We start from the raw sequence: 22,128 nt of genomic DNA on the forward strand, positions 1-22,128 counted from the left end.
ATGGGCTCAGTGTAGCCTGTTGTTATTGTAGCTGCCAAATAAAAACCAGCAAACCATGCAAATGAAAATATAATCTTTTATGCTTTTATAGTCTTAGGATAAACCGGCATGTGCAGTTTTAGAGGAGTATTTTTTTGTGGTCTGCATTGTTATGCCTCTGTCTTTGGAGCCTCTGCGAGTGGAGAGAGAAGCAGTAGCTCCTCAGTAGCTTGGATGGGGAAAGCTGTCCTCTGTCGGGATGAGAGCTGCTCTCCCACCTCCAGCTACACCAGTAGCACCTACTCACTGGCAAGAAAACTCAAAAATGGGTTCCTGAAGGTCTGAAGAGAGGATGGATTACAGAGATCCTTTCATAAAAGCGGAAGGTCTTCTTTAAAAACAACAGATCTTCCACCTCTAACTTCTCTCAAACCTCCTTGTTCCCTGTTGGAGCAAATACTCCATGACTTACTTTGAGCCATGCATTTCCCTAGGGTCTGTCGCCCAGCAAATGTGCCAAGAAAGCCATGAGAAGGAATCACGACAGAGAACAGTAGCTGAAAACATGTGCTACATGCAGATGACTCCATATAGAAATACCTGGGACAAAGTGTATGCCAGCAGGCTATCGTATGTGCAGCTCCCGGGGAGTACGCGAGGAGAAAGACAAAGAAGAGCCCAGTGGGAACCAAGCAAGAGATGTGATTTTACCCATGTGGTGTAAAAAATGGGAATGCACAGCGAGCTTGAGTTAATGCACTTTCAAGTTAATTACAGCAGAGCACAACAACTGTATTACAGGCAGAATATTGAGCCTGTGAGCATCTGGACTCACACTTAACATCCAGTCTGTAACTTTTCCATGCAAAAGTGAGGTTCCAAGATGGTCTCCTTCACCTTTGCTGTCTTGTCTCTTCCTTTTGTCTGTCTAGGTTTATTTTTGTAGCCACATTCACTGGTGATAACATTTCATATTTTGTGCTTCCTAGTGGGAGCTATGCTGGATTCTGACACCCACTCTTGTGCAGAGATTTTTGCATATTTTTTTTTCTCTTCCACCCGTTTTACACAAGATGGTAACATATGGCCTTGGGTGATTAAATGATTTAGTGAATGAACTGAGCAGAAAGAGCAGGCTGATTGGAAGAAGACAGCTTCTGTTTAGGCATAAATGTCTTTGTAATCTGTAATGATAGGAAAGAAATTACAGATAAAGCATAAGACAATTTAATTGGGTTTTGGTTAAATATTGTATTTTTCAGGTCTGCCCTAAATATAGTGAAATAACGTCGTAGCAGCTATTATTTGGTTTCTGCAGTATGCCCTTGTAGAGAGGCCAACCCCCAAATGTACACAGATGTGTACACCCACACAGAACAGGTAAAGAGGAAAAATTAAGCAAACCATCTTCAAAACTAAGTTGGAGTCATATTTATTAACTTTCAAACACTGCAATGCAACATAAGTTTGTGCTCAGCCACAACACTAGTTGGAAAGACTTCACACTTTCAAACTCCCCAACAATTACTACAGTTACAATACACTACTGCACCTCTGCAATCTCAGTAGGAACGCAGAATAGTTTTGTGGAAGGAAGATATCCTCTGAGTATCTTCACCAAATAAATTCTTTGCCACTGTAGGGGCCTACAGCATTAATTAAAAACCACTCCCGCTCTTTTTCTTTCGGTGCACTTTGATTTCTGTCTCGTCTTTTTGAACGCTAGGTCTTGCATTTGTGATGTGTTTGGGGAAATCCTTTTGTATTCTTGTGCATTGGAGCATGTGGTGGCATGTGGAGTGGGTCTGTCCTGGACCATGCATCCGTACCATGGATGGCCAGAGCTCTGGGCCACGGGGCATGAGCAGCCTTGCATTCCTACGCTAAAAATTTGGAAGCAAATCATTCATATCCAAATCTAGCCTTCTTTTGAGAGGAAGCACTTCTGTGCTGGTTCTAGTGACTGAGTGCATCTCACTAGTACTCAACAATCAAAATTCAACTGAACTCCAGCTCAAGTCTCCACCCACAGGGCCAACTCCATTCTTTATGATCAATTTTTTACATAGAGCCTTGGAATTGTTTCAGGACATAACAAAGAAGTCACTGATCTCAGTAATTTTTGCCACGTGAAGCAGGCGCTGTAGCTTAAAGCTAGATGGATTACGTATGCTCTAGAAAAGGGCAGTTGGACCTAGGGAAGGTACATCAGTGGTGCCTCAGATTGCAGCAAGCATGCTAGTAGCCACCACGGTGATAAGTTTCAGTACATGGTGCTCCTTCTCCTTTACATGACAGAATTTGAAAGGAGAGAGAAATTTTTGGCCCATGTGCTAAGAAAAGCTCTTAGCTGAGCACATCATGGTGGCTTGCCCAGCACAGCTAAGGCTGATAAGAATTACTGATCCAGGCAGACTCTGGCACAGTAAGATTTATGCTTAGCCAATTCACGCAAAAGCTGTATTATATTACCTTGGCATTTCCCCAGAAGTGGTTCCCCAGAGAGAAAACTCTGTTCCATAGTGACATCAGTTGAACCACAAGTGGGATGACAGCTCCAGATACTATTTAACTTTCTTTTTTCTAAAAACCTCACCACCATTAATTAAGTTTCACTAAGACTTAAAAAAAAATAAGTAAAAATGAATAAATCAAGAGTGCTATGATCACAAGTCTTAATTTTCACTCTACTGGGATCCATAACCATGGGATATTTGCTGCTGTACCTCCAACCCCATTAGTGAAAGCATTCTGGGAGAGTTTTAACTAACCAAGGGGGTACCTACTTCCCGCTGTCCTATCCATCAAAAGAGCAGCAATGTCTATGGTGATGGTATCTGGTCCTAAATAACCTTTAGAACAAAAACCCAAAGCATCTGGCTAAGATGAGTGGGGTTCGTGGTTGATTTTTTTCAAAGAGAACAAAATGGATGGCATGTATGGTAATTAGTACAGCACTGCTCTACAAGAAAATGTAGAAAGCTGTGTGGTAGCAGGTATAACAAAGAAGAATTAACAGGGGAATTTGCAGCTGATTCCACAGTATAAGTGCATTACATTAACATTGAAATCTATGGCTCTGGACCTTAATACCTTGCAGGCACCTCTGACCTTTGTCAGCTCACACTTCTCTGTGGGACCATTCTCAAGAAGAGTTTCCAAGAGCAGATAATAAAATTTAGGCTACAGAAATGAATGTGAAAAACACATTTCAAGGACTGTAGGCAAAGCTGGCCTCTGCAAACCATCCTGCTACACAGCAATCAATCCTGAGCAGCAACAAACAATACCGTACTGGGAAATTCACCACACAAATTGTTTTTAAAAATGCCAAGAAACCTCAATGTGCTATCAGATCAGAGGCAAGCAGAAAGGATCCACCAGAGCCGCCGGCGCTCCCGTAGCACCACATTGCAACGTCAGCATTGGTTATGAGCCAAAGGCCTTCAGGCTTGCTTGTTGCCTGGAGGATATAAATGAAAGTCAGCAGGTGCAAAGGTGCAAGAAGTGCAGAATTGCATCACATCTCTCCAAACTGTGTTTATGCAGTAAATGAGACTCATTTCTTTCCACACTGAATTGAGACCATTTTTATTTTCTTTGGCTTATGAATGCTCTTAGTTCAATTTTCACGTGTGTTCTCCATGGTACCTTGGGATGCCTGAGGTGATTTATAAATGTGTGTAGAGACCAGGTGTATTGCCAGATGTTTATGTCCCTTTACAACAAGGCTTCACGATCCCTTCCAGTGCAAGGCCCGTCCTATATTATTTTTTCTAATAGAGCATCAACTGGACTACAAGGTATTTATGAGTTTTCCCAGTGTAGGATTTTTTCTTAATTCACTTATCTATCATCTCATTTCTATATTTAAAATAACGCTAAGTCTTTAAACCTCTCTAAGTACTCTTTAAAATTAGAGTTCCTTTCACGTAAAAAAAAATCGCAAAGAAATGTCAACAGTTCCAGGTTTAAATGAATGAAGCTTGACTCACTGCCAAAAAGATTTTTAATCTCAAAGTGTTACCTACATTGACTTCTTTTCTGTTTCACTTCATCACCTATTTAGGAATTGTAAAAATTGTTTTATTATTATAATAGTTGGATAAATTGCAACTGCAGACCACTCTCTTAAATACAACATAACTGTAGTAAGAAATAGTCCATAGACCTGAAGGTGAGTCACTCTGAGGAGGCAAAAAGGACAGTGATTTCTCCAAGGCCGTATTGTCAAGGGATAGAATGGAAAAGAGAAAACAACCAGATTTAATTAGTAATTGGCACCGTAAATAGTAAGTGAAGAGCAATAAGATTTTTCTCAGTATGTCTTAAAACATAAAAATGTAAGTTTATGTGCGTGAGGAGGCAAGTGGACCAAAAATATAAACAATAACGTCCCATGAAATTTTGTTTTTAAAGTATTTTGTAATTCTAGCTGCTGTCAAAGTCTATAAAGACCCGGAAAAGTCTACTTGTTAAATATCTACTTTAGCAAATAAATTCTTTGATTTTTTCACATTCAGCAGCCTCCTTTTTCCCCAGTTTTGTATCGTGAGAATGACAAATCTGCCTCCCTCAGTAAAGCTGCACTTGTATAAGTAAGTATACCTAAAATGAGGTCTTACTAACAGACCCCAAGAAGTTGGTGATGTAGGAAGGAGGAAGGGTGCAGTTTGCAGAACTAGGACAACATAGTTAATGTAATCATTTCAGGCGCAATCACTGACAGTTCAAACATCCATAACTGCATAAGTTATTTGTATGCTTTGTATTAAAAAAATCTGTAGAGCTATTTTCAGCGGTACTTCCAATAAAATTCTTTTGAAATGTGTTTTGGGAATTTAAAGAAAAAAATGTTGTCAGAAAGACGGTCAAGAAATGACGGGCAGCAGGGAACGGAGTACTGATTTTTCTCGGATGAAGTGATTATTAACACTGAGGACACAATCAGGAAAACACGAAGAGTCAGCATCTTGGCTGCTGCATCTTGAAGACGAGGGCAAAACCCCGCTGAGTTTGAGGAACACGTTACCAATGGAAGGAAAAAAACCACCAACAGCTTAAGCATGGCATCGTGTCACTAAGACGAACGGAAAACACGACGAGGTAAATGATTACAAAAACAATGTCAGGTGTGCATGAGCACTCAGTTTACCAAAGGACAGAGATAAAGGTGTTTTTGTGCGTAATGTTTTATTTATTTGTGCAATCCTGGAGGCAGGCTGCGTGACACCGGCAGCAGCGCTGTCAAACACGTTAGGCACAGCCAGACCTCGCCGCGCCTCCTCAGAGCGGCTTCAGGCTGCTGAAGGGCAGGCACTAAACGCACGCCTTGCTCCTGCGGCCGCTCCATCGGTTCTCGTTACTCACACCCGAGTTACTTCGCCCCACGCCCCGAGCGAGCCCCTGCTGGCGGTGCTCGCTCCCTCCAGGCGACCTGCCGAGGCCAACCGCGTACCCGGCGCCGCAGGGCAGCAGGGCACAGCCCCCGCTGCCCAGGACCTCCACCGGCCCCTCCAGCCGGGGGTTCCCCGGGACCGCCCACAGCCCCCCGAGTCCCGCTGCCCTCAGGTACGGCGGTGCCCGCGGCCGCCATTTTGTGTCCCGGCCGCCCCCCGCCCCCGCAGGTGCCCCCCGGCCGCCCCGCCCCGCCCCCTCCCCTCGGGGCAAGCGGCGCGAGGCCGCGGCCCGCGCGCGCCCTCCCGCGCTCGCCCCGCCCCCTGAGCCGGCCCCGCCCCTCGCTCGCTGTCTCGCCACGCCCCCTCCTCCCCGCCGCCGGGGCCCCGCCTCCTTCCGCCTCTCCTCCCTGCGGGCCGCCGATTGGCCGCGCCGCCGCCGGCCTCCGCCACTCAGCGCCCGCCGCCGCCCGTCACTCAGCGGCGGGGCCGGGCGCCCATTGGCGGCGGCGGCGGGGCGGGCGGGGCGCGCTGTCAGCCGGGCCGTCACTCAGTCAGTCGGGCGGGCGGGCGGGCGGGCAGGGAGCGGGGTCCGCGCGCGGAGCGGGGCGGGGCGGCGGGGGAACATCTGGCTGCCGCCGCCGGGCCCGGCTGTGCCGCCGCCGCCGCCGCCGTGCGTGTGCGTGCGCCCGGCGCCCCCGCCCGCCCCGCCGCCGGCCCCCGCCCCTCCCTCCCCTCCCTCCCTCCCCTCCCCTCCCCCGCGGCCGGCCCCGGCCGGCGGTGCCATGGGGAGCCGCTGAGCGCGGGGCCCGCTCCGCTCCGCTCCGCTCGCGGCCGCCAGGGGGGAGCCCGGGGGGCGGCAGCGGGCGGGCGGCCGGGGGGGGGCTGAGGCGCCTCCCGCGGCGCCGAGCGAGCCCCGAGGAGCCGGCGGGCGGCGGCGGCAGCGCGGGGACTTCGGGGCCGCCGCCGAGTGTGAGTCCCGCCGCCCCCAGCCCCGACACGGGCCGCGACCGGGGAGGGGGGCGGGCGGGCGGGGCGCTCCGCTGCTGCCGCTGCCAGCGGGGCACCGAGCGGGGAGCCCCGGGGCCGGCCCCGCTGCAAAGTTGCCGCCGGGGATGCGGGGGCCCCCCAACCCCCCCCCCGTTACCCCCGTTCAAGTTCTCGGGGCGCCGCCGGGAGCGGGGGGGGGGGCTCCGGGGCGCCCCCGGGGCTCGGCTCGGGGCGGGGGGGGGGAGCCCCGGGGCCGCTGCCCGCCCCGCACAGCCGGCACGGAGCGGAGCGGGGCTGCGGAGACGGCAGAGCCCCATATGTTTAGGATTTTCTTCCCTCTCGCTCGCTCTCTCTCTCCTCTTTTTTTTTTTTTTTTTTTTTTTTTCTTCTTCTCTCCCCCTGTTAGAAAGTTTGAAAAAAAAAAAGAGACTTTGAAGTATTTTGTTTATACTAACAGAAGAGAAAAGTTCTCCTAAGAAAAAGCTGGTGGCAGGAGTGTAGAGGAGTAGCATATGGCATTAAAAGGAGCACAGCTGGAGGTAGCATTTCCATCTGAACATGATGTCAGAGCAGCTGACAGCCTGCCATCCCTCAGCCTTTTATTCTAACACACAGACAGGGAGTTAGTGTGTGCAGATCTGTGTGTGGAGAAGGTATCTCATTCCTCTCTAACATCATCTCCACTTTGCATCTGTCTCTCCTAGTCTGCTTTTTTTCCACCGATCTAACAGACCTGGAGCCAGCAAGACTCAGAGGAAAGGACTTAATCAGGTTTATGTGTACTAAAGGTAGGAGTAGCAATAGATTAGATACAGCATATTTCTGTTTTGGTGTGTTGTTTATTGAATTTCAGGAAAAAATCACATTACTTTTCTAACCAAGTTTAGAGGTAATATATGAAATCGAGTATTAAATAGATAAGTGGACTTAGTCGAAAAGGCTTGGGCTCTAGTTTGAGAGTATCAGTTCTGATGCACGTTGATAGAATTAACTTTAATGCATGTCGTGAGAAGAAAATTTCTGGTTTTAGGACGTGGCGAGAGCAAGTCCGGGCTTAATTTCTGGAGACCAAAAACCGAAATGTATTTAGTGGCGAGCCTAATGAGAGTTCTGGTTTGTATTTTTGTGTTGCATCTTTAAATCGACTTTATGGGGGGTTTTGGTGAAGCGTACGCCAGCGTGCTTTTTTAAAAAGAACCGTGCTAACTCAAATGTGTTTGTTGTGCAGTCTTTCATTAAACTTCGTGGTTAAATATCCAGCAGCCCAGAACTGTAGTAGCATACAGCTGTAGTGCTTCTGAAAGATAGAAATCAGTTATGTGTTTAAAAACTTTTGTACCCAGGAGAATAGCTCGACTGGCTTCCTCTTTTCTTTCCCGCATGTAGTATTTGAGATCTTTTATTCCAGCGTAACAATAATTATTTGAAGGAGTTTTTGTATTTGCGACTAATTTAGAACTTGTAGATTTGAGCTGCCTGAATTGGCCAGACAGCTGTAATCGCACTCCTCTATTCTTAATCTCTTTATCTGGGCAGCAGCTGCCATATGGCCACAGTCAGCTGGATCAGATGTTTATAAGCTTCCTTCTTCGTCCCTCTCTGTCCTTTCAGCCTCCTAATTTGATCACAGCTACCTTGTGAGCTGCCCTCCAATCTTTATTTTTAGCCCTCTTAAGGATTAGGATTGATGTTGGCTGTGGGGCACTTAAAGTGATTGTATTGTAAATCTTCGTGCTTTACTCTAGCGATGGTATTTTTCAGAATATAGTAGGGGTTGTGCTGCAAGTTTTAGTACGCCTTGCTTTGCCGGCGATGACTATTTTTCAATAATATCTGCCAGCCTCGAGATCCACGATCTGTCTGGATGGTTTGGGAGAGCGTTGCCATCAGTCACAGAAGAATAGATTGAGACAGGTTTTGAGAGATTTTACTTTCTGTTTGAGTTTTGACTTCTCTACTTCTTTGAAGTGTGTTTTGGTTTTTGTTTTTTTTTTTTTTTATCGTCAAGGAGGGTGAATAGAAAAATACTTGGCTAAGAGCAGTGCTCAGGATACTCGTTTTAAATGTGCACACACACTCGTGCTGAATGACTTTTTTTTTTTTTTAAGTTTGGTACTGCAGACTGGCTGGTGTGGGAGGGGAGGGAAATTTCTGTCCTTCTGCATAGGGGAAGCGATGCTCATTGGCATTTTAGTTGACAGTTTTCTTTTTCTTTTGTAAATTCTGCATATTAGCAAAAACTGTTTATGTTCTATTGTACAGTATGGAGAAGGTTCAAAACCTGAAACTGTACCTACCAGGAGAACAAAACAATGCAAACTTAAATTTCTAAAAATTTAATTTTTTGATTTTTTTCTATCGATAAATATTATTTACCCTTGTCAATCTATGTTCTTTATAAATGTTAGACTTTCAGATTTGGGTACATTAACATTTCTTCGTGCTCAGGACTCTCTTGTTACTGCAATTTGACTTTAAAAAGAATACTGATGGTCTGATTTTCTCTTTTTCCCCCGCTCTGTGATCTCTCGAACTTGGTGTTAATTTTTTTTTTGATTTTTTTTTTTTTTGATTTGCCCTCCTAGGGATGCAACCTGGAGGAAGTTCCCTGGAAAAATAACTGTTGAACAGATTTTATGAACAACCGTGCTACTTGAAAAAAAAAAAAAACAAAAAAACATAGATATATATAATAATGCAGCTGAGTGCTTATTAGAATAGCATCTTCCCCTCTGAGAGGAAGGCATGACTTCAGTGGTTGATGGGAGAGGGTGGCCAGTGTGCGTACGCGTTAAATAATCTTTGCGTAGGGGCAGCGCTAGGATTCTGGCAATATAAATGCCAGGCGTTTGGAGTGGAGTAACTTGGATTCGTGAGTTCTGTTGTTCTGACCTACATGTAATTTTTTAAAATCTCGTTGCTTATAGGTTATGAAGACAGCATGGAGTTTCCTGACCACAGTAGACATTTGCTACAGTGTCTGAGTGAGCAGAGACATCAGGGTTTCCTTTGTGATTGCACTGTTCTGGTAGGAGATGCCCAGTTCCGAGCGCACAGAGCTGTACTGGCTTCATGCAGCATGTATTTCCACCTCTTTTACAAGGACCAGCTGGACAAAAGAGACATTGTTCATCTGAACAGCGACATTGTTACAGCCCCAGCTTTCGCTCTCCTGCTTGAATTCATGTACGAAGGAAAACTCCAGTTCAAAGACTTGCCCATTGAAGACGTGCTTGCAGCTGCCAGTTATCTCCACATGTATGACATTGTCAAAGTCTGCAAAAAGAAGCTGAAAGAGAAAGCAACCACGGAGGCAGACAGTACAAAAAAGGAGGAAGACGCCTCAAGTTGCTCAGACAAAGTGGAGAGCCTCTCCGACGGCAGCAGCCACATGCCAGGAGACTTGCCCAGCGATGAAGATGAAGGAGAAGATGAAAAATTGAACATCCTGCCTAGCAAAAGGGACTTGGCGGCTGAGCCTGGGAACATGTGGATGAGATTGCCCTCAGACTCAGCAGGCATTCCCCAGACTGGCGGAGAGGCAGAGACACACGCAACGGCAGCTGGAAAAACAGTAGCCAGCCCCTGCAGCTCAACAGAGTCTTTGTCCCAGAGGTCTGTCACCTCCGTGAGGGATTCAGCAGATGTTGACTGCGTGCTGGACCTGTCTGTCAAGTCCAGCCTTTCAGGAGTTGAAAATCTGAACAGTTCTTATTTCTCTTCGCAGGACATGCTTAGAAGCAGCCTGGTTCAGGTGAAGGTGGAGAAAGAGGCTTCCTGTGATGAGAGTGATGTTGGCACTAATGACTATGATATGGAACATAGCACTGTGAAAGAAAGTGTGAGCACTAATAACAGGGTACAGTACGAGCCGACCCATCTGGCTCCAATGAGGGAAGATTCGGTCTTGAGGGAGCTAGATAGAGAGGACAAGGCAAGTGATGATGAAATGATAACTCCAGAGAATGAGCGAGTCCAGGTGGAAGGAAACATGGACAGCAGCTTGCTCCCTTATGTGTCAAACATACTTAGCCCCGCTGGCCAAATTTTTATGTGTCCTCTCTGCAACAAGGTCTTTCCCAGTCCCCACATCCTGCAGATCCATTTAAGCACGCACTTTCGAGAGCAGGACGGGATCCGCAGCAAGCCTGCTACTGATGTCAATGTCCCCACCTGCTCGCTGTGTGGTAAGACTTTTTCTTGCATGTACACCTTGAAACGTCATGAGAGGACTCATTCAGGTGAAAAGCCCTACACTTGCACCCAGTGTGGGAAGAGCTTCCAGTACTCCCACAACCTGAGCCGCCACGCAGTGGTTCACACACGGGAGAAGCCACATGCTTGTAAGTGGTGTGAACGCAGGTTCACGCAGTCCGGAGACCTTTACAGACACATTCGGAAGTTTCACTGTGAGTTGGTGAACTCATTGTCTGTCAAAAGCGAAGCACTGAGCTTACCTACTGTCAGAGACTGGACCTTAGAAGATAGCTCACAAGAACTTTGGAAATAAAATTTTTATATATATAAATAATATATATATAAATCTATATAGTTGTGGTACAGTCTAAAAGCAATCTTGTTTCCTTGAACTGAAAGTTTGGCTATTAGCTTGTTTTTGCACTTTAAGGCAGCATGAATATTTCACTAATTTAGCACTCTGATAAAAACCGAACTTTAGAGGTGACATGACAAAGTAATAAACAACGGAGCGTATTTTTTCCCCCTTTTTGGAATAGAAGCCAGTGGATACTTTAGTTTTAAAGAATCTCCAATTCCAAAATGTTGGCTTGGCTTTGTTCTCCCCAAAACACTGCGTTATTTTGAGCTCTAGATACTTTTCCTTTCAAAATCTGAATGTAGAAATCCTCTCCCAATTATATCAGTTCCTTTACATTTCTCTAATTGCATGAGTCCTTTCTAGCTGTTGGAAACCTGAATGCTTTTAGACCCAAATGGAAAATTTCTGAAATGCTGGATTATCTATTTTTAAACAAGCGGTTGACTTAAAACTTATTACGGCAACTTCTGGATTTCTGACAGTTCCCACTGGAAAAAAAACAAAAACACAAAACAAAAACCCTGAGAGTACACTGGGATCACTGGGACTCTGTCTTATGTGAAGGTTTGCTTGGGATGAAAAAGGATATTGCAGCTTCAGCAGTGATGAACTGTGTGTTTAAAAAATGTGAATTACTGTTATTGTATACTGTAATTGATTACATGGGCCGGGGGGAGGTATCAAAGAACTTGGCAGGTTGTGTTGATGCTCTTAGTTGAGTCTTGAAAAGTAAATATTAACGCTACAGAAATGCATGAGTTTCAGTATATTTTTGTCTTTGTTTGCATTGTATAACTTTAATGAGTGAGTTTAAAATTATTTAATTTCCTTAGGAAAAGGCACCGTTGAAAATGCCGGTGTTATGAAGAACATAAATGCACTGTTTTTATTTTATATAATTTAAATTTTCTTTCCCACTGTCTTTCAGTTGAGACAAACTTAAGCTACGAGTTGACAATTTAGCTACATAACAAGGAAAATATGAATGTTTACAAACAGGCTTAAAGATTTGCATGTGCAGTGTGCATTCATTAAAAGAAAACCTTCTAATTGCACAAACCCCACGCCAGCTCAAACTTTAGGTGCATACATTTACCCAGATGAGCATTTTTAGGATTCCTGCTGCACACATCCACAATAGGTCATTCTTTTTCCCCCCTTGAAAAGGGTCTGTGGACTGAAAAAGCCCCGGGCTGAAAGGACTGGAAAGCCCTGATTGACGGGGGGGCCGGGGGGAGGGTAGAGGGCTCTGTGTATCCAAGCAGCAGAGACTGCAGCCTGACGTGTGGTTTTAATGACCAACACGCAGGTCAAAAGCATTTTGCACAGTGTTTGTTTTCCTGTCTTGCACTTACAAATAAGGTCTATGGGAGTAGCATGGAAAACGTTTGCTGTTTTTCCTTTTTTTTTCCGCTTTTGTTTAAAATTTGATCGCCTTAACTACTGTAAACATAGCCTATTTTTGTGCTTAAGATACTGAATGGAAAACTCCATTGTGTATTGCTGGACTGTTTTGGAAATATTTGGTCAAATGTGTGTTAATTTGGCTGTAATGGCATTTAAAACAAAAAAAAAAAAAGCTGTGAAAATGGCCTTGGAGCGTTATCTTTAGTTACTTGAATAGTTTCTAGGTTTAAAAATACATTCTTTTATTAATTTAGAGAAGACAATCAGTGTCTGAGAAAAATGGACTTTCTCTTGGATTTTTTTGTGGTCCTTGTGAGTGATTGCTTTTTTCCTTTTATTAGTTTCACATTCTTCTTTTGTTCTAAAACTTAGACTGACATCTAGCTTTGACAATCATAGTATGTTTTATTTTCCTGAGGGGGGAATAACTTATAATGCTGTTTAGTTTTGTACTATTGGTGTGTTGGTGAATTTTTAAACTGTGTGCTAACTGCAATAAATTATATGAACTGAGAAATCAATTCCCTTGTCTTTTTTCCCTCTTTTAAATTATAGTTACGGAGTATTTTTTATAATGTGTAACTTTATTACTTTTGTACAGACTTCTATTGCTAACTGTGTATGGAATATGTTTTCAGTATGCTTTTGAGCACTTTGTTGCTAACGTACATATTTACATCTCACTTAACATTTAAAAAAAAAAAAAATTAAATGCTTGTGTTTTGAAAGCATTTCTGTGTGTGTAGCTCTCTATCATTCTGTAGAGGGATTTTTGCTTTTTCCCCCCAAAGACTTCTGCAGAAGCCATCTATTCAATTCCAGAAATTTTCATTCCACGCAAATTTCTCTAAAGACACAAAATTCCTTTTCTGGGCTAAATTTCGCCCCAAGTAGGTCTCTCGGGCTCACCCTTTTGTATTTTCTTTCTATCAGGAGAGTAGAGCAGGAGGAAACAACTTAATCTGAAGTACTGCTCGGGTAGGGACTGCCAGTCTACGTTACAGAGCAAGCAGCAGTCAAAATGTCCAAAATACCGGCAATCCATCAAAACTGTCTAGATTACAAAGGAAAATTAGAATAATCCTACAACTGTTTGTGAATTTCTCTTACAGGCTAAACCTTTATTATTATTATTATTATTATTAAGTAAAGCATAGTGAAACCTTCGTAAAAGGCATTTTGGAGTTTGTTTGTTTTTTTTTTTGCAGGATATACCCAGAATTCTTTAACAAAATTGTTCCCTCCTAGGGATGAAACCAGCCCTGCAAAGCCCAATGGGAATACAAAAGTAGTGCTAAATTAGAAGTCTGTAGCAGTGACGGCAGTGTGAATTTGAAGGGGAAAAAATCTGATTTTAAACATTTCGTTACATTTGTCATCTGCCTAGGTACATCTTCAGTTTTTGTACCTTGACCAAATGAATCTCGTGACCTAACGCTATCCTGCTTATCTTCCCACGTTTACAGTAACTGGTGCTTATCCAAAATGACCTTTTTCACTCTTTTTGGTTCTTTATAATAATTTTCAAAGCATCTTTTATTTTTTAATAAAGTGGGTTATTTTGGATATTTTGGAAACATTTCCTTCTGTAAGTGTTAATATCCTTGGCCGTGTAGTTTCCTCATTTTCTACCAGCAAACCTGTTCTGCAGTCCAGGCTTGCATGCAATAGAGTAGTGTGTGTAGTTAAAACAGTTTAAAGAATCCTCAAGACTGGAAAAACCCTAACAGCGGAGTTCTGAAATGCATACGGATGATGAGCTTTAGATGTGGCTCTAGGCAGATTTGCCATTTGTTCTAGAGCAATAAGGTTTTTAAGAATCGCAGGATCACGAATGAGGCTAGACTCAGAAGGAGCCCTTCTTCAGAAGGGTAACAGAAAACATAACTCAGCCATTAACGACAAAATAATTCAAAATACACTTCGTACATTCGGGTTTTATCTAGACGGTATATACATGTGCAGCACATACTTGCTTGTGGCTATCAAAGTGTTTCTTCAATGAAAAGATGAAACATACTTCTGTGTGCCGCTTCTCTCCATAAGGTCTAACGTACTGACATATCTAAATAGCTGTAACCTTTTTTTTTCTTTTTTCTTTTTCTTTTTTTTTTTTTTTAATATAGCCCCTAGACAGTGAATGATGAGAGAATGCTTTATTTGGCTTGGGGATGTGTGGTAACAAAACCCTTACTCTTCATATTGCCATTATGGTCTAAGGCAAACTGCGAGGATGGAGAGTATGCCGCGAACTTCAGAGGTTCAGAAGACTTTCTCTGGCCACTGCCCACTGTTACTTTTAATTGCACGTATTTGTAGCCTAAGACTCTCGGGGAATACACTAAATATATCAGTCAGGTACTTTTTTAACCATTGCCTGTGTTAACTTACTGTTCTCTAGTTATGCATGATTTCTCTAAACTCGGGCTTAGGGGGTTGGTGTAAGAGAGAAATTTTCAATCAGGCGTGGTATTCTCTACGCCCCGTATTTAATAAGACCATCGCGTGCTTTGGGTGAAATTTAAAGAACTTGGCGGGAGTTTAAAACACAACTTTCAGGTCAATGAACGGAAGGGATCGCCAGTGATTCTCCTGCTCCCAGCTGTTGAGGAAAAAGCGAAGACCAAGCAATTCCAGGTATATTCAGAATGAGAATAATTCCATTTGAAAGCCTAAACACGCTTTTAAAATTAATTTTGGAAACCGGCGATTGCTTTTCCCCGCTCTGCTGCCTCACCCCGGCAGCTGCGCTCGCTCACCTGCCCAGGCAGCACACCGAGGTTGACTTTCCTCTGCAGAATTGTGCCTTCTGCTTTGCTGGTACGGACAGTGGGTACGGCGGGGTCTCAGCACTGCATCGACTTTTTCTTTTTCCTCATTAAAGCTGGCTTCTACAATAACAACGTATTCTAACTCTTTCATGGACTTTTCAGGCATCATAACTTGTAAAATACATTTTCCCAGAGTAGTTTCTAAAATTAAACCCCTGACCCCCTTTTTACAGTCAACAAAGCTGCAGCGATTTATGGCCGAGGAAGATTTGGAAGGGGAGAACATTTCTACATGCTGCTTCTTTTCCTATCGAAGCACCGTAAATTCCTTCCGAGTTAAAGTGAACTGCATTTCGGGTCTGCACAAGTACACTAACACTGGAAAGCAGTCCAAGATATTATAATGCAGTCCTACGTAGCAGTGTTCGCAAACTTATATATTATTAACACTATCTGTCCACCTGATTTTGAAACAGAAATGTTTCCAGGGAGTATGATCTTTTATTACAGAAAGGTAACAAAAGCAGTAAGATTTATTTTATTTTAGTGGGATTCTAAACGTGAATTTTAACAGAACCGCTCGCTATTTTTAAAAGGAGGAAAAAACAAAACGCAAATGTTCTGGGCTCTTTCAAAATATTCTGCTTTTTTTTTAGTGATTTTTTATTTAATTCTTGATGCTCTCCAGTCATATTTTAATCATGTCATTAAATATAGTGAACTTGGCAATAAATATTATTTTCTATTTGGTAAAAGAGAAGTTCTTTCTAGGTTGTATTCGTAAGGGTGCCTTTGAGTAGAAGGTGTAAATGTTAGCTTTTTTCGGCAAATTAAAAACCTCCTAGGAATAAGAACACTGCTTGTTAAAGCCTGGAGCCAGGAGCTCATTCTGGTGTGATAAAATTTAGCTAAACCTGGTAACGGGTGGTACTGATGAGAGTATACACACTTTTCAGAAATACTATCTGTTTTATTATTGTAAGCTAAAAAAAGAGAGTACTTTTAGCTGATCGTAGAGTCTTGATGTTCTCCGAGAAAACTATACAAAGCATGCCTGTCTCCATCAACGTCCGAGAGGCGTCCGGCTTCCCGTAGAGCGAGGCTCGGATGAAATCAAAGGTGAGGTAGGCTTAGCTGTGACAGTGATGGCATATGCTGCAGAGATTGCAAGCGATAGAAATGTTTCCAGAAAAAGGTGTTTTTTTTGTTTTTTTTGTTTTTTAATATTTGACCGGGTATATTTCTCTTACATTGGAATTCCTGAATTCCTTGGGTTAGTGGATTTTATTGACTATCAGAACTTGATTCAGTCATATGCTTGAAATCTTAAGGTTCATTTCAGTTTCATTTAGTTCTCTTATTTATTTTTTTTCCTAGCAAGACGACTGCTACTCTGAAACACCATATTCGTTGTGCAGAAATTATGGAATTGCTGTTCCCAATAAGTCCTTGTCATTAACCCTTCGCAAGAAAACCCCTACCTCGGTGGGGCAGGATTTGTGGTTCTTGCACCACCCCTGCCAGCGTTGGGCCACATGTTTTTTTGCATACTTTTATTTCTGAGATTTTACAGCCAAGCTGTAACAAGCCTTGGCTTGGGGCTATAAAATAGAGCTCATGCAGCCTAGCCTTGGAGCTGAAATTTCAAGTTGATTTGGGATTTTTGGGATTGCAGGAAATAAATAAAAGATTAATTACAAGATGGAGCTAGTGGTTATTTTATAGGAAATTTTAATGTACAGTGTTCTGCAATTTCTTAAACTCAGGGCTGGGCTTTACAATGCAGACTGTATATGAACATGTGTGTGTGAGAGGAAGTGCTTTAAAATAACTTGCTAATTTTTCTTTAGGTGTGCTTTGAAATCACATTCTCAGTTATTCCTTGAAGATTTTTGGGAGACGTGTTTCGTGCTCATATGCGGCAGCCAACGTGACGTTGCGTTGCATGACCTATTGCTTGTCGTTCTTCCAGTTATCAGCGCTAATCTGAACACCAGGAGGGATTTTTCAGACACGGGGGGAGCACGCCAGCTCTGGATGCACACAGCACATCACCAGCCGCTACAGCCCAGTGCACGAAACCCGGCTCTAAATCAGTAAAATATTTTGGGAGCGAGCTACATGTGCATCATGACTTCCGAAAGGATTTAACTGGTAATGCAATATGTTACTGCCTTAGTGCTGCAGTAGGTAAATTAAAGGGCTAAACTGTCTCCAAACAGCTATATGGCGTGTTATAAGCTGTATCTTGATGTAAAGATAGAGATGGGTTTAAATATTTCTTTCACAACCTTCCTGAAATACATTTTGGTTAAGTTTTATTTACAGCTATTAAGAAAATAAAAACTACCCTCAATGCTACATTTTAGGCTTTTGTAAAATTGTCTTCAATTTTAGCATTAAATCTACTTTTTATAAACTTTTGGATGTGAGCCCAAAATACATTTTACAATTTTAAAAATGTACTTTACCTATAAATAAACCCCCTTGAAACTGATAGAGGTTTATCATATAAGACATGATTTATTTTCAACTGCATTTGCTCATGCTTAGTGAGGATTCATGTCGAGATAATTTTGGAAATTCATTCCGAGATAAAATACTGTTAAAATCTTAATGAAACATATCCAGTTTCCATAGGGTATTGCTACCAGGTCTTCATTTTCTGTAGCTTGTTCTCTATTTTTTAAAGTAGTTTGACTGTCAGTGTGTATCCAGAATCTGATTTCTGCTCCTAGATGGTTTTCAGGTACACGTGTGACAGTTTGAAAATACTGCAAATACCAATATTTCATCGATTTCAAATGGCTGAATGGCTTCAAGGAAGGAATCTCCTCTTAACAAGCTGAGACTAACTAGGCAATCCTGAATTTCTTGAGCACGGGAAGTTGCACATCCCTGTGCTACCTGTGAGGACATCACTTGATGAAACCGGGACCGCTGGGCCCCCTGCTGCTGGCCAGACCCCGTACCTCTGTGGGAGAGCCTCCAGCCAGATGCAAAGCATTGTTTTGCCCAGCTCAGGATGAGACGTACAAGCCCCCCAAAACATACTTCTTTTTTGTAAAGATCAAGAAAGTCTCAAGGAGAGAAGGCTTCAAAAATAGTGAGGGCAAAAAAAATGGCATAAAGCGGTACTTCACTTACCAAATTTGGTATTCATAGCCTACATTTGCATAAAGAAACCCATGCGCTTAAAAATCTCTGCAAGGAGACCTTTTAAAGCCCGCAATCAGTAGTTAAAAATGGGAGTAAACGGAGAGACCTTTATTTTTCAATCAGAGCGCTAATTTTAACATGCTCTTTTATTCTCTCTAATATATAATGTGAGGGTTGGAGGAAAAGGTGGGATTCCTGCACTGTGGCGAAAACACAGCAGAGCCACATCCACTTTCCAACTGTGCTTAGCCAGGGTGACAGTACGGGGCGGTTTGCAGGTGCAGCCTGGAAGACACCCTGCTGTTTTGCCTAAGCACACTAGAGGCAAACACCCAGCAGCAAGAAGCTCTGTCCTCAAAAGACAACAACAGGCTTGTGGGGACACTTCTCCTGCGATGATTTCCAGTGGCCAAAGTGGGAGGACAACGGGTGAGGAGGAGTGAAGCAAACAGGGAATTGAAATATCTGTACTAACACTTCCTCAGCACACAATGGAGATGTGAGCACTCGCTGCCCTCCCCAGAGCTGACGGATCCGTAAGCCACACAAGTACTTGATGATAGAAGCTGATTTTAAAATGTTATGCTCTGAGCTAATTGTGACACTGGATGGTCTGGGGCTTGATATCTAGGTGCTGTTTCGCAAGCACTAATTAAAATAAAAATGCAGTGAATTTACTTGCCTAATCTCTCAACCTTTCTTCACGGAGTAGGAACGCGCATACAAGCGGAAACGTTCAGATGTGGGCCCTACCTGATGTGAACTGCGTGTGAGTCACTATCAAGACACCGAGTAGATGACTAGCACTCTTCCTAATGTTAGTCTTCTATTTTAGGTTGATGCTCTTCACATTCAGGGCTCCCCCACATGAAAGTGCTACCATTTAGTGCATTTTTTTTTTTTTTTAACAAGAGTCTTTGATGGTTCCTACAAGTGTTCATGGGTAAGCCAGATTGCTAAGTTTCAAAACTGCCTGTATTAACAGCAAAATTCTTCTTTTGGAAATACTCAGTCCTTTGGGTAGGTACTGTCACTTCCCAAAGCAGGTAGAAATATGTCACACCATAGTCATGAGCAGAAAAAATATATATATTTACAAAGACATGCGTTTCTAAAATTTAGTATCAGTGCTCACCTTTTGAAACAATCATATCTCCAATCTTATCTTCTTTTATTTAGAACAAGAAGGAGGAGTCTGTGCTTGGGACTGAAATGTGGTGAGAAGAGAGGGAACATCTGTAAATAATGGCTTTTTTTTTGAAGAAGGATAAGCACATTGTTAAAAGAATGAAGGAAATTACAGAAAAATGAGGTTTAAGGGAAAGCACATGTTGAAAGACAGAGCACATTAATCAGGATATGGGAATGGGAGGTATAAAAACCCTTTTCTACACCACTTTGATTCTTATTAAGGACAAAAAGCATTATGAGTTTTTTCTTTCTTTGCTTGCTCTGAGGAAGGAAGCAATATACCACTGGAAGTTTGCGGTCCTCACTTCTGGTCCAGTCGTGGAAGATGAAGCACTTTTAATTCATCTCAAAGGCTTCCTTTTTTTTTTCCTTTTTTTTTTTTTTCTTTTTCCTTTTTTCTTTTTTTCTTTTTATTTTGAACAAAGGAAGGACAGAGTCATTCCCTTGATTTTACAGACAAGAGGACCCCAGTTGTGAAGGCTCTTCACCAGGTCAGGGCGAGACCCTGCACGCAAAGCTTGGGGCCGTGGAGCCTGTGGTGGCAGTGCTCAGTAGGGATGTGCCGCTTTCAAAGGCACCGAAGTCACTGGAGAAGGATGGAAAAAAATGCAAGTGAAAGCCGTGTTTATCCTGGGGCTGGATGCAGGATTTGATATTTCCGAGTGTTTTCACCACATCTTCTGTGCTACCTCTCTAGACCCTTTGTGCACCATGTTTGATGCCTGATGTTACACTTGGCTCTACGCCTCTCTGCTGTCAGCGGGTTTCAGTTGGATGTAGTCTTTGAGAGGTATTTGTCGGGGAGAGAACATAATTTTAAAGCCCTCTGGGTAATGCTAGAGGTGCGTGCTTGAATTAAAGTCCACACCCGGGTTTTAGGCCGAAGTGGTGGTAACTGTGGAGGTGCTCATTCTATCTGAAATCCTCCTCAGGTATCCAGGGACACTTGCCAGACCCCTTTTGTGTGTGTGTTAGCATCTTTTGTTTGGAAAAAGGCAAAGGGGCCAACCACCCTACCTCTTCCCACCCCCAGCCCCGCTGTCCCCAGGAGGCCATTTTGTGGCCTGGTGACTGGCTGTGGGACCACACAGCACAAGTGGCCATGAGCGTGCAGCCTGGTGCCCGGCACACTCCTTGCCAGCACAGCTCCCGTCAGAGCCTGGCCCCGAGAAGCAGGGCTGGGCACCCCCCTGCCCATGGGAAGGCGAGGGAAATGGCACCTCCTCACCCATCTGCTATGGGTCTGAACCTACACACAGGTTGGAGAGAGGGACACAGCCCTTCTACTCCCCAAACCTCTTTTTTTTTTTTTTTTTTAATAGGAGCTTTCTAATACTTTTGGCATTTCATCCGTGATGGTCTCTGAGCAATTTCGGGCTACAGCCGCCTGTCCTTCTCGGGCCTCAGATGATGCACATTTGTGAGGCGACGAACTCCACAAAAACATCCGAGTGTGATCTATTTTTTCCTTCTCCTTTGTTGCTTAATGGATGACTCAACTTTCTTTTGTGACTGGATAGCTTTAATTTATAGTTTTTAGGAGAGTGATCATTCCTCTCATTATTTTTGGTTAAATATTCTTATTTGTTGATTATTTAATAGTTTGTTTGGATAAAGATGTAAAAAAAAAAAAAAAAAAAAAAAAAGCAGCTTGGTGCCATAGACCGAGTCCAAAAGAAATTAACTGCTCTGCTGCACATATTGGAGCAGGGAGTTTGCGGAGAATGCAGCCCTGCTAATGGACTGGCAAACTTATAAAGGCTTTAAAGATTCCATAGAACCACGCTCTGCCTAATTTTATTAATTAACCCTCATTGCTTTGTACGAAGGTTGTCCTGGCTATGGCATAAATGAGAGAAGGGGCTGGCCAGTGGGCATTAAGCATAACTTCACGCTTAGCATCGCAGAGGACTAAGGCGTGCGGGGTTTGGGGGTTGTTCTGTTTTGTTATTTTATTTCATTTGAATTTTTTCCCCAGACACATCCTTCCCCTGCCTGTGCTTTCCTCCTTGACGCTTGCCGAGGCAAGCAGTCGCACCCTCCGTCCCACAGGCCGTGGCCGAGGCCGGGCCCGGGCGAGCACAGCGCTGGCTGAGGAGGAAGGTGGGCGGCTGGGTGCGAGGGGAACGGGGGGACAGCCAGCAGCAGGCACCCCACTGCCGGCAGCGCCAACCGGCCGCTCTGGAGCAGCAGCCGGCTCCTCGGTGGTGCGTCCTGGTGAGCAGGCGCTGTTTTGATGGACGGTGGTGTTTAATCACCGCATAGCTGAGGAGCGGCTCGGCTGCGACGTTAAATATTTCCCTGAAATAAAGGTCATTGTGATTTTAAGTTTTTGAATGATTCACTAAATATTAAAGCTGGTTTTTGCTCCGCTGCATCGATGTTCTAATATTCACACTGTGTGTTTGCTTTTACAGTATGTACAGATTATTGTAAAGCCTGTCAACCAAAAAGGGGCAATAGTTGAGACAGAAATGAGTGCTTTTTTTTAATCTGTATGATTCACGGGACAAAGTTCTGCGATGCATCACACCATCCAGTCTGTCTGGACCGATACAGGGTTTTTTCTGTTTCTTTTTTTTTTTTTTTTTTTTGATGGTGTTTTTTTCTAAAACATTACTTCTTGGCAAACTAGATATGCAAATGCCAGAATACACTAAAACCACATTTAATTGGA

At 43.5% G+C, this 22,128-nt stretch overlaps 1 protein-coding gene across 5 annotated transcripts; it reads left to right on the forward strand.

The window, feature by feature from the left end:
- The first annotated feature begins 5,942 nt into the window (after positions 1-5,942).
- On the forward strand, positions 5,943-12,851 carry ZBTB18 (zinc finger and BTB domain containing 18). 5 transcript variants are annotated; one of them, XM_027453848.3, is made up of 3 exons: positions 5,943-6,347; positions 7,070-7,153; positions 9,293-12,851. In XM_027453848.3, the coding sequence occupies exons 2-3, from the start codon at positions 7,141-7,143 to the stop codon at positions 10,873-10,875; spliced, it is 1,596 nt and encodes a 531-aa protein (XP_027309649.1). In that variant the 5' UTR covers positions 5,943-6,347; positions 7,070-7,140; the 3' UTR covers positions 10,876-12,851. The 5 variants fall into 5 exon arrangements, with proteins under 5 accessions (XP_027309649.1, XP_027309650.1, XP_071891739.1 ...); XM_072035638.1 differs by lacking the exon at positions 5,943-6,347 and having other exon boundaries at positions 6,753-7,153; positions 9,293-9,980; positions 10,093-10,265; XM_027453849.3 differs by lacking the exon at positions 7,070-7,153.
- Positions 12,852-22,128: the final 9,277 nt, after the last annotated feature.

The sequence above is a fragment of the Anas platyrhynchos genome, chromosome 3 (genome assembly GCF_047663525.1).
Source record: "Anas platyrhynchos isolate ZD024472 breed Pekin duck chromosome 3, IASCAAS_PekinDuck_T2T, whole genome shotgun sequence".
Classification (NCBI taxonomy): Eukaryota; Metazoa; Chordata; class Aves; order Anseriformes; family Anatidae; genus Anas; species Anas platyrhynchos.